This window comes from Lacerta agilis, chromosome 2 (genome assembly GCF_009819535.1).
Source record: "Lacerta agilis isolate rLacAgi1 chromosome 2, rLacAgi1.pri, whole genome shotgun sequence".
NCBI classification, from domain to species: domain Eukaryota; kingdom Metazoa; phylum Chordata; class Lepidosauria; order Squamata; family Lacertidae; genus Lacerta; species Lacerta agilis.
The window spans coordinates 20,219,409-20,236,126 of NC_046313.1; the positions used below are offsets into that span (position 1 = coordinate 20,219,409).

The 16,718-nt window shown below is 44.8% G+C and overlaps 1 protein-coding gene and 1 non-coding gene across 2 annotated transcripts; both read left to right on the forward strand.

Moving 5' to 3' along the window:
- Positions 1–1,043: 1,043 nt before the first annotated feature.
- Positions 1,044–1,116, forward strand: TRNAR-CCG. The gene has a single exon. It is a non-coding gene; the product is annotated as a tRNA-Arg (tRNA).
- Positions 1,058–16,718, forward strand: C2H17orf58 (chromosome 2 C17orf58 homolog). Its single transcript, XM_033135922.1, is given in 8 exon segments — positions 1,058–1,276; positions 3,214–3,219; positions 4,277–4,325; positions 4,328–4,501; positions 11,081–11,689; positions 14,425–14,505; positions 15,454–15,645; positions 16,462–16,718. Coding segments are annotated over 8 exon segments (1,521 nt in total). The 3' UTR covers positions 16,653–16,718.

A 16,718-nucleotide genomic window follows, 5' to 3' on the forward strand; every position in this document is an offset into this window, starting at 1 on the left:
TTTAGTTTTGGCCAAAGTTCTTGGGTTGTTTTTTTGTTTTGTTTTGTTTTGTTTTGCAAAATCGCAAACAAATTGGGCTATTCTGGCAAAAAGTTACAGGGAACCATGCAGAGGGCCTTCTTGGCAGTGGCACCCGCACTGTGGAATGCCCTTCCATTAGACATCAGGGAGATAAAGAATTACACATCTTTCAGGAAACACAGTGGTACCTCAGGTTAAGAACTTAATTCGTTCAAGGAGGTCCGTTCTTAACCTGAAACTGTTCTTAACCTGAAGACCACTTTAGCTAATGGGGCCTCCCACTGCTGCCACGCCGCCACCGCCTGATTTCTGTTCTCATCCTGAAGCAAAGTTCTTAACCCGAGGTATTATTTCTGTGTTAGCGGAGTCTGTAACCTGAAGCGTTTGTAACCGGAGGTACCACTGCATATGACAGCAGCCCTGTTCAGGGAAGTTTCTAACGTTTGACATTTTTATTATTTTTTATATTTTGCTGGAAGGCACCTAGTAGCTGGGGAACTCAGCCAGATAGGCAGGGTATAAATACAACCTACTCTGCCAACAGGAGCTGCCATATACCCGGATTTCACCGGACACAAAGCATCCCCTGCGCGCATATCCCTTGCGGCAGCTTTATGCCCGGGGAATCCCGGACGTATATCGAACCGACTGCAGGTCTACAGACTTGGATAATGCAAAGCCAGATTACACACGTCGCTTGTGAAAATCATCCCGAAATATCTAGTCCCGGGGACCGCGGGGTCAAGCGGGAGACCTTCCACATGTTGACAAGTCCCTCACGTGAGTCGACGCCGTACCACGGCCAAGCTAGCGTAGCCTGACATGCGCAGTAAAGCCTGCGGCTGGGGGGGTAGTTAAAGCCCGTGCAAAGCGCGAAGCGAGCAGTACACAGGGAGGGCGTGGCTTATTGTCTCAGGGGCGGAAGACGAAGTCAGGAGAGGGAGGATGGACGCGGAATGGGCGGAGCCACGGATGCCCGGGCGGGGCCCTTAGAATGCGGCGCTCAGCCGTTCTTGCCAGGTGACCCAGTGGCCTAATGGATAAGGCATCAGCCTCCGGAGCTGGGGATTGTGGGTTCGAGTCCCATCTGGGTCGTTCCTCGTTTTTGCGGCGAGGCTTTCAAAATTCACAAAGCGCTTGCAAGCAGTTCGGCGAATGGATTTCTGAGCCGCTGTTGCTGCACGCTTTTGCAAAGCAGTCGCGCCGTTCCCTGCTGGACGCGGGCGCAGAGGTCTGTGGGCCGAAGCTGCGGAACGTACAGCAAGGGCTTGCAAGCTCTCGTTTGCACGAAAACGAGGGAGAAGTCTAATCAGGCCGGGTGGTGATCGCGCGCATCCTACCTAAACACAACGCGATCTGGCGCCCGGAGAATGTGGGACTTGAGGCTGCAGCAGCATTATGAATCTAGAACGCCATTGTGCAAGCAAATACCAGTGTTTGTTTTTCTTCGCAACCTGCTCGCGTATTTACCTTGCCGACTTCTCTTGGGACCATGTATATGCAGAGCTGCGTCCTTTAGCAAGACCTAGAACCAGGGCTGCCAACTTGAATAAAATGTTTTTTTTTTGGGGGGGGAGCCCCGCCCCACTTAAGTGATCACCTGACACGCACACTATTTGAATGGCAGTGTCCATCAACTTTTGGGGGGGACCCAGCCCCCTCTAATATTTAATGGAGGGAGGGGCAAAGGGACCCCAGGCCCTAGAAGCTCATAGCTTCCAACATTTCTCCGGTGAAAATAGGGATGTCCCATTCTATAATACTAATCATATTACGGACTCTCCTTCCTTCTCGGTGGTTTTTAAGCAGAGGTTGAATGGTCATCTGTCATGGATGCTTTAGCTGAGATTCCTGTATTGCAGAGGGTTGGACTAGATGACCCTTGGGTCCCTTCCAACTCTTAAGATTCTAAGATTCTATGATATCAGCAGCCTTCAAGCTGCCATCCCATCCCATCCAGCAAGCAAACTTGCTTTATTGTCACATCTTCACATACTGCTGCTGGATGATCACCTTCCATTTGCCAGTTCACCACCTCCAAATGGAAAAAAAAACGGAGGGGGAGGAACCAGACACTGCTGAGTATCACAGCTGTTGCCAGCTGTGTTCTGCTGGGCAGTAGAAAAGGGTTTTCTCTTTGGCCTGCCTTTGTATCCACTCAGCTACCAAGTGCTTTTGTGTCATCACAACCAGCCTGCATCCAATGACAGCTGGGGAGGCATCATCCTAAACCAGTGTTTTCCAAACTTGGGTCTCCTGCTGTTTTTGGGCTACAACTCCCATCATCCCTAAACTAGCAAGACCAGTGGTCAGGGATGATGGGAATTGTAGTCGATAAACATCGGGAGACCCACATTTGGGAAACACTGCTGTAAAGGAACTGGTCTAATCCATTCAGACCTACCACAATTGTGGGTATACTTCAGTAGTGATTTCATGTTGTGCTATATATGTGTATACACAGACAGAGACACACACGCACACACACACACACACAATTATATATAGAGAGAGAGAGAGAGAGAGAGCGGAAACATCATAAAACTGCATTTTCTTGGAGGGGTCCTTCCAGGGGTCGTAGGCCAGTGTTGTGTAGGGTCAGAGGCAAAAGGAAATGGAGCAACAACTCTTTATCTTTGTACTGTGGGCTCCATTCTGGCTGTACAAAAGGCCAGAGGTTTCCATGACCCCAATGCTTCTCAAGTCAATTTCATCATGCCCCATAAGTAAGTAAGTGGTCCTCTGCCTATCTTAGGAACGCTGGACACAATCAGTCACAAGATGCAGCACACACACAAACCCCATTTGAATGGCAATGCCTATTGACTTGGGGGAGGATTTTATTGGGGAGCCCTGAAGGTACCTCGGCCCTTAGGAGTTGTCTCCTATGGGTGGGGGGAAAATCTTTGTCTCTCCAGATGGTGCTGAACAACCACTCTCCTCAGCACCAGCAAGCATGGTCAATGGCCAGGGATGATGGGAGTTGTAGTTCAGCAACGTCTCCACACTTGGTCTGTTTGGGGAGAGTTCCTGTGGCGTTCCCTTGCTCCTTTCTGCATGGTGCCACTATTTCATTCTCCTCCTCCTTTCGACTAAACCTCAGTTCAATTAGTTTGCCCTTTGTTTTCTCTCTATTTGCCAAGATAGCTCTTATATCTCCATTTTCTCTCGTCTTTATTCTGTTATTGGCAGCTGGAGGTACATCCCACAGCCCCGATGTTTCTCTTGCCATTCTTCCCATCCTCCAAAAGTAATGTTTCTACTCTTATCTGGCTCCATTCATCTCTCGCAGGCTGTTAAACTGTCACTGGTCTGTTAATAAATCCTTTCATCTCCATAAATGATCTCCCATAGGTCTCAGAGGAAGTGGGATAACCCTTTCTGATACAGTTGTTCCCCCCCCTTTTTTTTTTTGTATACGCCCTGTGATTCTAGTCCAGAGTGGTAATGGTTCTTTATCTTATTTTTCTTCCTCTCCCAGTGAATCACATTTGATCTCTTCTCTCCTTTCAATATTTCTTCAGCATCCATTAATCACCCCCTGTCCGTATTTCCAATTTTCTTTCCGAGTTTGAATACTGGCTCCGATTATCTTCCTTCTTCTCTGCAAATCATTAATTATTATGGTTAATTTTAATATTCATTCCAGTTTGGCTTCTGTTAATCCTTTTTAGCGCTTTGGCAGTTTTCTTGATTATTTTAGTCTCTTTTTCCCCTGTCCACCCCTCCCTGGATTATTTCAGGCCCTTGCTGCCATCGGAGGAAGATGTTCCTTGACAGGAGTGGCAGAGCCAGGCTGCTCCTGGGAACTGTGCCCTAAAGGTGGCCAAGAGACTGATATTGATTACCGTAATTGGAAAAATAAAGATACAATACCCGCTAATCAATGGGTTGACCTTTCGGCATCACTCGCAACCTCTGAACAGACTGCTTCCGGGTGCACACTTAGACAAATATGATTATATCTGGAAGGATTTTATACAAATGCACTAGGATAACAAAACTATACAAATTTCTAGAATAACGTGTGGGAATGTTGCATAGTGCGTTTTTGCACTTTTTTAAAAAAAGAATATGTATCTTTGTTGTTCTTTCCCCCTCCCCTTTACTTTTATTTCTTTTTCTCTGTATTTCTTTTAATGGAAATGCTTCAATAAAATATAAGTAAATAAAACAAACGATAATAATAATAATAATAATAATAATAATAATAATAATAATAATAATAATAAAAAAAAGCTGGGTCTTGCTCCAGGGAGTGACTGATTCCCTGTTTCCCCTAAGGATGCCTCTCATTAGCATGAACGGGGGAAGGGCCAAAAGAGAGAGAGAGAGGGAGAGAAAGGAAAAGAGAGAGAGACAGAGAGAGAGAGACACTCTGGCTCCCTTGGAGTTTGGAAAAAGATTTCCTTCACAATGACATCCCCAGGTCTTTGGCTCCTGGGCTTCGCGTTGGGCTTCCCCTTCAGCTCTGGGGCAGGTAGGTGTTGCCAGCAGCCGAGGAGGCCCCGCGGGGACAGACACGCACTCACGCGCTTCCCTTCCTGCTGCCTAACTTTCGCCTGCACCAGCTGCAGCCCTTCCCACAGACGCGGAGGGAATTCGCCTCACAGAACAGTCGTGGAGCTTTTCTGAGCAAAGTTGTGGAGCTGCTTTATTATTATTATTATTATTATTATTATTATTATTATTTGCCATAGTTGATGAGCTATTATTATTACTGGCCAAAGTTGTTGAGCTTTTATTATTCTTATTATTACCCAAAATTATTGAGCTTTATTATTATCAACAGTGCTTTTTCCCCCTTAAAAAATGTTTAGGGGGGTAGTCTCATTTTGACTCAAGAAAATCACCATTTTGTAGTTCAAATCAGGAAAAATAAATACAGTAAATGGACAAAAGTAGAAAGATTCACAAAATGTTCAGGGGTATGCATACCCCTGCGTCCCCTCAGAAAAAAAGGACTGATTATTATTGCACAAAGTTGTTGCACTATTTAAATTATTATTATTATTATTATTATTATTATTGCTCAAAGTTGTTGAGCAATTAATAATAATAATAATAATTTGCTCAAGGTTGTTAAGCTTTATTATTATTGTTGTTATTATTGGCCAAAGTTGTTGAGCTGTTATTATTATTAGCCCAAAGTTGTTTAGCTTTTTTATTATTACTATCATTATTTTGGCCAAAAGTTGTTGAGCTTTTATTATTCTTAATATTGTCCAAAGCTGTTGAGCTTTATTATTATTACTGTATTATTATTATTATTATTATTCTCCAGAGTTGTTGAGAATGACGTTTTTGAGAAATGTTCATGGAAAATCAGCAAAAACGCCAACACAGGTTGCCGTACGTCCAGATTTTCACGGACATACCCCCGATTTCCACCCAGACACTACTGCCGACTGCAGTATTCCAGCTGCTTCCGGAAGATTCCGGACGTGTGGCAACCATAGCTGTCAACTTTCCCCCTTTTTAAAGGGAAATTCCCTTATTCCAAATAGGATTCCTTGCAAGAAAAGGGAAAAGTTGACAGCTATGGTGGCAACCCTCACCCCCCACCCACCCTGAGCCTTGGGAAGGAACCTTTGTGCCCAGAGGTGCTGGTGTGTGGAGAGGAGGGAGAAGGTCCCCTGTGGGGACAAGGGTGTGCGCGCCTGAGGGAGAAAAACTGTGCACCAGCCTCTGGCCTGATTGGGATGTTAATTCTGTATATATGTGTGTGTGTGTGTGTGTGTGTATATATATATATATATATATGTGTGTGTGTGTGTGTGTGTGTGTGTGTGTGTATCTGTGTTTTTCTGGACTGGCAGCATAGAGACATCTATAAAAGTTGCCCCTTCCATGGCGTCTAAATTATGACAGTTGGTGTGGTGGTGAGGCAACACTGTAGGGTTGCCGTATTTCAAGAAGTAGAAATCCAGACACAAAGAGTTGTTGAGCTTTTTTTGGGCACACACACTTCTTGGTTCTGTTTGCGGAAACCCGGACAATTTGCCAATTTAAAATAAACACCCCCCCCAATGGTAAATTTCATCCTTGGTATCCCGGACATGTTCAGTGGGGAAACAGACATATGGCAACTCTAATGCAACAGTGGCCTACGGGATAAGCTTTCAAGGGACTATGACCATTTGTTCCTCAGGCAGCGAATCCTAAGCCTCCAGAGATAGGAGAGGAAAGGGGGAAAAGAAGAGAGAGATAAGAGAGAGAGAAATTTTTTTTTTGCAAAGGAGCTGCTTGACGCCTTCCCTAGCAACACAGCCTTTGACCGAGTGAGACCACTGGTCCATCTAGCCCAGTGTTCTCTGCACTGACTGAATAGCTCAGTTGGTTAATAAATCATCATCATTATCATACTATTATTTGTACCCCGCCCATCTGACTGGGTTGTCCCAGTCGCTCCAGGCAGCTTCTAACACACATAAAAACATAATACAGAACGTGGTGCTGATGATGCCAAGGTTGCAGGTTCGATCCCTGTATGGGGCAGCTGTATATTTCTGCTTTGCAAGGGGGCTAGACTGGATGACCATCAGGGTCCCTTCCAACTCTATGATTCCAGCGTTTCAGGTGAAGGACATTCCCAGCCTTCCTGGAGATGCCAAGTTTTTGGTTTTTTTAAAAACCTAGGCCCTTTTGTGTGCAAAGCCCTTTCCCAAACTGGTTCATCTAATTCTAAGCTTTCCAGCCTCCCACCATTTGGGATTCTACATCCTGCATTTCCACCAATAAGCAGTGTGACAAAAACAACCCATTAAGGTTTTCGTTTCGAGTGAGAGAGGAATCAAACAAATCTGAAACCGGCTTCACCCCAGTTAAATTTTTGCCTCCCCTGTGCTTGGCTAAACTTGCATTCTTACTGGGGAGTGAGCCTCATTGAACTCTATGTAAGCAGTGCAGGGAATAAACAATGCAAAGCAGAGGGCTGTGCTCCAAGTCACCTATGTGTATTTTATTTAAAATTAATGTATTAAAATTATTCACACACAGAGATCTCTCTCTCTCTCTCCCTCCCTCCCTCCCTCCCTCCCTCCCTCCCCTCCTCCTCCTCCTCCTCCTTCTATTATACATAGCTAAGCCGTACTATTTTAATATTCCACAGTTTAAAAATGCTTTTATATAAAATAATATGTGTGATTCTAGAATGAGGACAACGATACATCGTACACTTTGGGCATTCGTGCACTATGTTCATCAGTTTTGTGCGGGGAGGGGGACTCCAACAGGAAATATTCCCAAGCCTGACAGCAGCACTCATAGATCCAGGGCTCCTTCTGATAGTGAAAAAGGATCCTGGGGATCCATAAAAGTATAAAGCAGAATGCCTGTCTTACATTCTTCTAGGTCAGAATTAGCTAGAGCAGATCAGGCAGAGGCAGTCATTGCACAAGAGGGGAAGAGCTGCAATTGGAAATATAAAAAAAAGATCAACATTTGCCTTTTTATCCTGCCTTTCCTCAAAGGACCTCTAAGCAGCATGCATTATTGGCTACCTCCCGAAACAACAACACACATATAAAAAATGTTCTGAAAATGCTTTTTTATTTTAAAATAAGCATTTTAAAAGATACATCGAATTTTTCATAAGGCTCGCCATCGCCATCTAGTGTCACATTGTATATTGCACTTCAAATGTACTCAAAACGTTTTATTTGCAGTTGTATAACCAGGTGGCGCTGTGGGTTAAACCACAGAGTCTAGGGCTTGCTGATCAGAAGGTCAGTGGTTCGAATCCCTGCCACGGGGTGAGCTCCCGTTGCTCGGTCCCAGCTCCTGCCCACCTAGCAGTTCGAAAGCACGTCAAAGTGCAAGTAGATAAATAGGGACCGCTCCAACGGGAAGGTAAACGGCGTTTCCGTGCGCTGCTCTGGTTCGCCAGAAGCGGCTTTGTCATGCTGGCCACATGACCCGGAAGCTGTCTGCAGACAAACGCCGGCTCCCTTGGCCTATAGAGCGAGATGAGCGCTGTAACCCCAGAGTCGGACACGACTGGACCTGATGGTCAGGGGTCCCTTTACCTTTACCTAACCTAACCCTTGTGAGGTCAGGTTACGCTGAGAGCGAAAGTGACCAGCCCAAGTTCACCCAGTGGTCTTTGGAGCTGAGCAGGGATTTGAATCCAAGGCTCCATCTGCCAGTACTTTTAAAGCAGTATCATGTTCCTTTAAGCAGTCATGGCTTCTCCCAAAGTATCTTGGCAATGGTGGTTTGCTAAAAGTGCTGAGAGTTGTTCAGAGGCCCCTGTTCTCACAGAGCTACCGTTCTCATAGTTCTCAGGGAAGAGGGATTGATTGTTAAACTACCCTGAGAATGGTAGCTATGTGAGGGGGAACGGGGGTCTCCTAGCAATTCTCAGCACCCACAACAAACTGCAGTTCCCAGGATTCTTTGGGAGAAACCACAACTGTTTAGTGATAAAACTGAAGAGTCCTAGGCCCCATCTGCACTAAGGCAAGGTATATGATTCACTAGAACCCCTTCAAACAACACCCTGGGATGAGACCGGTAAAATCTAAACATATTTTTTTAAGCCATGAAAATGCTTTAAAAAAAAAGTTTTGAAAAATACATTGAATTTTGCATAGCTCACCATCACCATCTAGTGTCACATTTGTATATTGTGCTTTGCAGCCGCGTAGCCAAGTCCTGTGCAACCCTGAACTTTCCTTTTTGCATGGCATGCAGTTGGCCCTTGTGCATATGAACACTTAGCTCCTCTATGATAAATGGGGCACCCGAGAATATACGGGCAGGAAAATTTTAATGTAAGCACCATCTGATAAAAACACAATGCATTACATGAAAACCTACCCCTTGGAATCACATATGATGGACTAAAACACAGAAATGGTGGGTCTATTTAATCAAAGGAGTGCAGGGTGGGGAGATGTGGGCATGGTTAGATGGAAAAGCCAACACTTGGCCTGCAAGGGATTTTCCTCTCCCTTCATGGCAATGTTCTGCCTTCCCAGGCGGTATTGGGACAATCTTTACTCTCACCAGCTGTGGTCATGGGAAAGGAGCATGTCAATGATGATGTCAACTGGCAAGAGACTTCAGAACCGGAGTTAAATCAGCAGACAGAATCAACAGTGGGAGTTGTGAATATTTGTTTGAGTATCTTATGTGTAAAATATGTATGTTGTTGTTGTTTAGTCGTGTCTGACTCTTCGTGACCCTATGGACCAGAGCATGCCAGGCACTCCTGTCTTCCACTGCCTCCCGCAGTTTGGTCAGACTCATGTTGACAATCTAAATGTGGGAAAGAAGGGTTGGAATAATGCAATCACCCACACACAAACCCACAAACAATCTTGCTGGGGTGCGGGTGGGAAAGCTCATTCTCCATGGAACCGGCATGAAACCAGGTCTAGGAAGTTGCCCGTTTCATATCGCCATCCTGTGGCAGTAACAAAATACAACTGAGAGCTCAACATAGGTTTTTTTTTTAACTTCCCTTAGTAAAAAGGTCAACCCCCCCTAATAAACTTACCTCCTATTCACCTGTTAAGAAATAGGCTGCCTGCTATTATAATTTTGTGTGTGTGTGTGTGTGTATATATAAAGTTGCTTATCTACGTGGGAAGGTTGAGTGAAATTACTTGTATGCAGTAATTTGAATTCAAGGTTGTTAATATGTCCAAGCAGAGAGTTAACTTGACTGTGGAGAAACCAGTTTCAAAGCTTAAGTTGGTTTTGGAGACTGAGAATCCCAGAACTCCAAGTTCCTGAAGGTGAACTGTTAAGCGTTCCTTCTCGGAAATTGATCCAAGCAATGAATGGGGCTTCTGAATAAACACAGTTAGGATCAGATTGTAATTTGTAACAAACGGCAGTTGGGACATTGAAGTTCGGTTTTTAGGGTCCTCAGACAACTGCCTTTGCATCTTGGGGATCTAAATCTTAGGTAGAAGAATTATTCATCAGTATGCAGAGCTGGTGACAGGGCTTAAGCAGAGCAGACGACATTGTCAACAGAGCTTCCTGTGGATGGGAAAATCAAATAGCCATGTTTGTCAGGGACTTTTGAACAATCGGACCAGGATGCAATGTGAACCCTGCTCCCCGGATGCTCCCTGGACATTCAGCATTCTTTTTTTAGAGAGGAGTTTGTTTATAAATCGTGCTTTTAATTTGTAACGAAAACAGGGGGGAAAAGAATTCTAGGTTTCCATGCTTCCGCTTGTCCACAGCTGGGTTTTCTTTTTTTAAAGCACACAACGCAATACATTGTTCTGCAGCGCTGAGGCCTGAACTGGAAAGATGCTCGGCTAGCCTAACAGTTTCACCACAGTAGCAATTTAAAGTTATATGGAGGCTCTAAACAGGATCCCCCAGTCTTGTGCCCCCCAGTTGTCCAACTCCAGGACCCTTGAGCATTGGTACTACTGCCTGGGGGATGATGGGAGTTGTTGATCTGGAGACCCCAGGTTAGAGAAGATCTAGGGCAGTAGAAAATAGACAAATGTCGTCGAGTTTCTTCGCTGGCATTCATGGATAGGTTAGTGTTTTAGGAACTAGAAGCTGGCACAAAATCAAATGTGGCTGCTGAGACTCGAGGACAGTTGATCTGATGTAGTAGCTACCACTCAGTCCTGTTGTTCCAATGAAGTCCCTGACCAGAATACACCACACAAGGAGAAAGAGGAGGAGGAAGAGGAAGGCTAAGAAGTGGCCGGTCTGCTTATGATTTGCTAGTAAGATTTGCGTTTATTATTATTATTAATTGAATTTATATACCGCCCTATACACGGAGGTTTACCAGATCCTTCAGAGGTAGCAGGACCGTTTCAGTGGTGTACAAACGTACTGTCTGTAAAATGCTTTAAGGCAAATGCAAAGGAGCAGGGTAATCCCACGAACACCCATGAATCCCTCTTAACATCCCATTAGTCACCAACTTTGACTTCCACAAGGAAACTTAAATAAACACAGTCTTCTCCCATAGTACGTTAAGGTCTTGCCATAGAAGGGAAGAGTGATTGCTGCACTCGTGGAACTTGGATCGCTGCTCGAGTTGCATTTTAACCCCCCCCTCTCTCAAATGCAGGTCCCCTGCCATATGCTGGAAAGTCCATCCAGCCGTTCAGCAAAGACATGTATGGGTCCATCGGCTCCACACCAAGCCAGAGTAAGTCTCCACTAAGAAGCGGCAACACCGAGGTCCAGACGCTGCCTCCAGAAGACCTGGGAAAAGGGAAAGCTGAACAGACGCACCTGCTGTCACGGGACAAGAAGAAAAAGGTCAAATATTCAGTAGAGAACCACACAGGTTTAAGGAAAGAGCCCATTCAGGATGCCAAGGGCTTCCCTTCCGAGAGCCGCCAGGAGAGCATTCTCCCCACCATTAACTTCAGTCAAACAAACCGAATGCACACGGATAGGCTGCAGCTGAAAGCAGCCAACAGCATCTCTGCCTACTTCCGGCCCCCTGCCTATTCCCATCGCCAGGGTAGATTGCTGGCGGAAGCTCACCCTTTCAAGAACGTAGGGTCAAGCCCCGGGCAACGTTCTGGAAGTTTGGATCGCCTCCATCGGCCTGGCAAGATCAATCCCTATGACAAGCCCAGCCGTTCGTTCGGAAATGCCACCGATCCCTCCTGGCTCACAAACAGACAGGCGTCAAGCTTGGCACATCACGACAGTGTCTCAAAGAACGGTAAGGAAGCAGGGCTGTGCTGCTCACCTTAAGTCCATTTACATCTTTAGGCAGCAATCCTAAACCCTCCCACACTACCTTGGGAGTGCCACTGATTTTACTGGCGCCTACTTCCAAATAAGCATACTACAATCAGGTTTTAAAGCTCAGAAGATCGTGAGCCTTAATCGGACCTCCCACTTAAAACAGCTCATTCATTTTCAGTTTATTCTATTGGATAATAATGGCTTCGTTTTCCCTAGCATTTAAATACCACGCACAATATATCCCACCGCAAGTAATACGTACCATGGTAGCATTCACCAGTCCCAGTAGTAAATGCTGTAGTAAAAGCTGATCAAATCAATGCTTTAAAATAGCCAGAGTAGTAAGTATACAAGCCACTCGCTTCCTGCTTTTCATTTCAAAATAGCTGTGTGAACCCAGTACAGATCCGATTGTTCCCCACATACTTATGCATTTGTCTGCTTGTTGTTGTTGTTGTTCAGTCGTTCAGTCGTTTCCGACTCTTCGTGACCCCATGGACCAGAGCACGCCAGGCACGCCTATCCTTCACTGCCTCCCGCAGTTTGGCCAAACTCATGTTAGTAGCTTCGAGAACACTGTCCAACCATCTCATCCTCTGTCGTCCCCTTCTCCTTGTGCCCTCCATCTTTCCCAACATCAGGGTCTTTTCCAGGGAAAAGCCCATGCTTAAAGCCCATTTATTTTTGCAGGCCTTTGGAGCATAGCAGGAGCTGTCTATTTGTCTAGGATTCAGCTATCCAACTGCAAATAAAACGTTTTAAGTGTGCCTTAAGTGCAATATGCAATATACATCACTAGATGGCGATTTCTGTGCACTCTGGTTTCTGTCATGGTGTCCCATTGCGCTAGAAGCGGTTTAGTCATGCTGGCCACATGACCCAGAAAGCTGTCTGGACAAACACCTGCTCCCTTGGCCTGAAGAGCGAGATGAGCGCCACAACCCCATAGTCGCCTTTGACTGGACTTAACCATCCAGGGGGTCCTTTACCTTTTACCTTTAAACGACTGCACAGGTAAACCATCAGGAAAACAAAACACAGAATCTATATATGCAGCTGTGCTTGTTTGCCGCTAGCTTTCTGCCAGACAATGCAAGGCTTGAACACAGCCAACTAAGCTAATGGCTTCGAAAGGTCTGAGAAAGAATGAAATTGGCAAGGCTGACAATGGAGCAAATCAATGAAAAAACAACTAGTTGTTAAATACATGATGACACGGGATTTGCTTCTTGACAAAGGTGTCTTGGCAAGCAACAAGCTTTGTATAAAATACAGTTATTGCAACAGACAATTGAAAATTCATCTTGTTTTCTAAAACATATACTACCAGGAGAAACGAACTCTGGCTTGGATCCTGATGTTTTTTTCTGTTAATGGAACAGAGCTCATGGTACATAATACATTTCTACTCTCCACAGCCCCCTGCACTGTTTGTATATCTGGTCCCAGGGACCGGGCAACTATTGAGATTGGAGCAAGATGTTCCACAAAGTTCTGTAGGCGGTGGAAATCGCTTCCCTCATGTGCGAATGGAGGAACAACTTACGTTTATGTGAAATTCAAGAGATAATTAAGAAGTCAAAAAAAAAAAAAAAAAACTCATTGGGGGAGGAAAACCAACCAGAATCATGCTGCAATTGTTTAGTTCATATGCAAATTAAATGTATGGATTTGGCAATTAATATGGGCTCAAGGTTTAGGAACAAAGTCTATGCTTGGTTCCAGCCTTTTAACAGTGTTCTGTTAGGCATTTGAAAGTATTATAGGAGTATTATGAGCACTGAATACCCACGGCCCCCGCTCTGGAAAAGCTGAAGCTGAACAAATCACTGCAGTGATTTCTTAATATGTTTCTTAAGCTGAAGAAGCAACTGAAAATCTTAGTATCACTTAAAATGCTCACATACCCCTTGATTTTCCATGTGTAGATCGTGTATAGTCTGTAAAATGACTCAAATGTAGCTATTTAAACACATTCAAAGTTCTGAAGGGATTGTAGAATCATAGAATTGTAGGGCAGGAAGGGACCCTAAGGATCATGCAGTCCAACTGATTCTCTTCCTTCAGCTTCCCACCCCTCCCTCCGTCCCTACAGAATTTCTTACTCACACCCACAGGGGATCCTATCTTCTGCTTCACTGGGGAGAGCCACTGCAGGCTCTCCAGATTCTCCAACTCTCCCTCTCTCTGTAAACGAGCCTTCTTTGGCTTCATGGGGAAAGGGGAAGGACAAAGCTCAAGCTCTCCGGCTAAAGACCAGACATGCTGGGAGCCTCAATGATGCTCCTCTCCAGGCTACAACCTGGGCAGAAACCCTGGCTAGAAACCTCCCCACCCTACACTGGCTAAGGCTCTGCTTTAAAGTTCACTTTTGAACTCAAGTTTCTCTGCTGCGTGAGATCTGTTACGTTTGGGTCTTCTGAATGCATCTGCACACATGAGAGATTTTTTTTGTTCCAATATGTTTTTGAGAGAGAGAAAAAATCCAATTAGTGCATCAGGTCAACATTCTGATATCACAACAGGAGGTACTGGAAGCTTGGTGGCTGCTAGAACATCCTGGGAAAACGAGTATATTTAGAGCCATTAACATACTGGTCTGTTCCACTGCTTAGTCGCTCGGCTAAGACGGGCTTCCATCCCTTCCTGCTACAGAGCTGCTCAGTGTTAACTTTCCGTATATCCATGGGACTCTTGTTCTTGCTCTAGATGCTGACAATACAGAGGTGTGCCTGACAGACTGCAGGAGGGAACGCGAAGAGGTGGAGGCGTTCTGCAGCAGCGAATTCGGTAAGATACCCAGCTCCAACTAAATTGGTCATACTTCGGTTACAGACAAGTCTTACTTGAGGCTTGGGGCAATTTCAGCAACTGTTTTCTAGCACTCCAAAAAAAGTTTTCTTTGCACCCAGGAGATGTGTTGTCCCTCCTTCCAGAGTCAGGGCTAGCACAAGCCTCCATCTTACTTGGCCACAGCGAATGTTAACGTTCTAGTTTTATCAATGCCATTGATAACATTATTGTCAACCCCCAAAGGGCAGAGTAGAAATATAAAAACATATGGAAATACATTTCAGAGTACTCAGTAGTAGTTGACATGCCTTTACTTTTGACCACCTAAGACACCACGGGGACACCTGGGTTTCAGTGGAATGCCCCCATCTCTTTGCCTCCCCCATCTCATTGCCTCCCCCCAACTATTTTTTTGTCATTTTTGCATGGAAATATCACAAATATTATGGTCTGGTTTTTAGCATACCTAAAATCCTTTGCTTGTTAGGGGCTACGCTACCCCACATTTTGCAATGTTAGTGCTGCTTAGATCTTTATCCAGCGTGGGTACTGTAAAATGGCTTCATTTCTTCAGCAGGTGGGAAGGTCACATTGAGACAGAAATCTGTTGTATTTGTGGTTTGCAGAGACTTCAATTTATCAGGCTGCATTTTTTAATATCCACATATTCAAAATACCTTTTTCCCAGGTTGGCCTCATATTTTACTATGAATAATGTATTCAGTTGTTGAATTGTTGAATTACCAAATTGTAAATTTTTACTATTTTTATTAGTTCTAACTTTGACATTTTAATTAGTTTTTGTGCTTTGTTGTTGTTGTGGTGAGCACTGTGCAGCGAACTTATATTGAAAAATAGTTTACAGAGTGTTATAAGCAGCTTCAAACAACTGAAAAATTAGTACCGGCTAGCTATCAATTATGTGCTCCTCTCTTTTTTAAAAAGTGGTGAATGGGATTGTTCATGATGTCATCATGGTTCATAAAGGAACGAGTTTGGTGACACTGTTGGTGAGCAGCAATGGACTGTACAAGATAAATCGCCTGTACTTCACCCCTGATGGCTTCTTCTTACGAGTTCATATGATGGTTGTGGATACCTTGAACTGCAGTAAACCCTGTCCGGACTTTAAACTTGGTAATGTACCACAGCCTTTTCTCTTCTAACTCAGCCCAAGTTAGCAACGCCAGGCAAGGAGAGAGAAAAGAATAAAATGCAGACACAGTGTGTTAATTTTTGCTAAAGAAACTTCCCTAGTTCTTTTACAACAGTGTTTTCCGAACTTGGCTCTCCAGCTGTTTTCAGACTGGTCCTGTTAGCTAGGGATGATGGGAGTTAGTCCCAAAACAGCTGGAGACCCAAGTTTGGGAAACCCTGCCAGAAAGACAGGAAGCTGCCTTATACTAACTCTCCAGTGTTTCAGATATATTTCTCTCCTACCTGGAGATAGATACCGGTACCTGCAACCTTCTGCATGCAATGCAGATGTTCTTGCACTGAGCTACTTAACATTCCCGCCACAACATTCAAAAGCCATTCAAGTTGTGTATACAGTATTTTAGATTTTAATTACACCAATTGCTGGTGGTGGTGGTTTTTTTTTTTAAGTGTGAGGTTTCTATTTCCCCAAAGCTTCTTGAGTTAATCAAACCGAGCTTGTTGCATATGGGATTAAGTAATGAACGACAAATGGCCCTTGCGGTTATGGTCCCCTGGCCTCAGCTAATGCCATTTTGGCAAGTTAAACCTGAGTGCTGGGGTCCCTCAGCTCGGGTTTTAAACAGGAAGATGGAATACAGTACTGCTGAAGACTTGGTTGGCTATGCCAACCTCTCAGGCATCAATTAGCTGCATAATCAAGTTAACTGTAAAATGCAGAACCTCAAAATGTGCCCTGCACCATGTTCGCTGCCGCACATCCAGAAGGCACCCATGATGCTTGCTATTTTGCAGGAAGCAGATACATAACGATGGGTCAGATCTACCACAGGAGAAGACAGCTGCCGGCAGTTCTGCAAGAGCATGTCAGAGGGCACCTGAGGCCAGGAGATGGGCTGCTTTGGAGGGGCAACAGCTACATGAAAAGGTTCAACAGAAGGCGGCATCAGAAAGTTCAACAGGCAGCTTACACCAAATGTGGGTGAGGATGTACAGCTCCTCTGGGACTGAAGCAGGTTTGCAGCTGTTACTAGAAGAAGCCACGGCTTTTC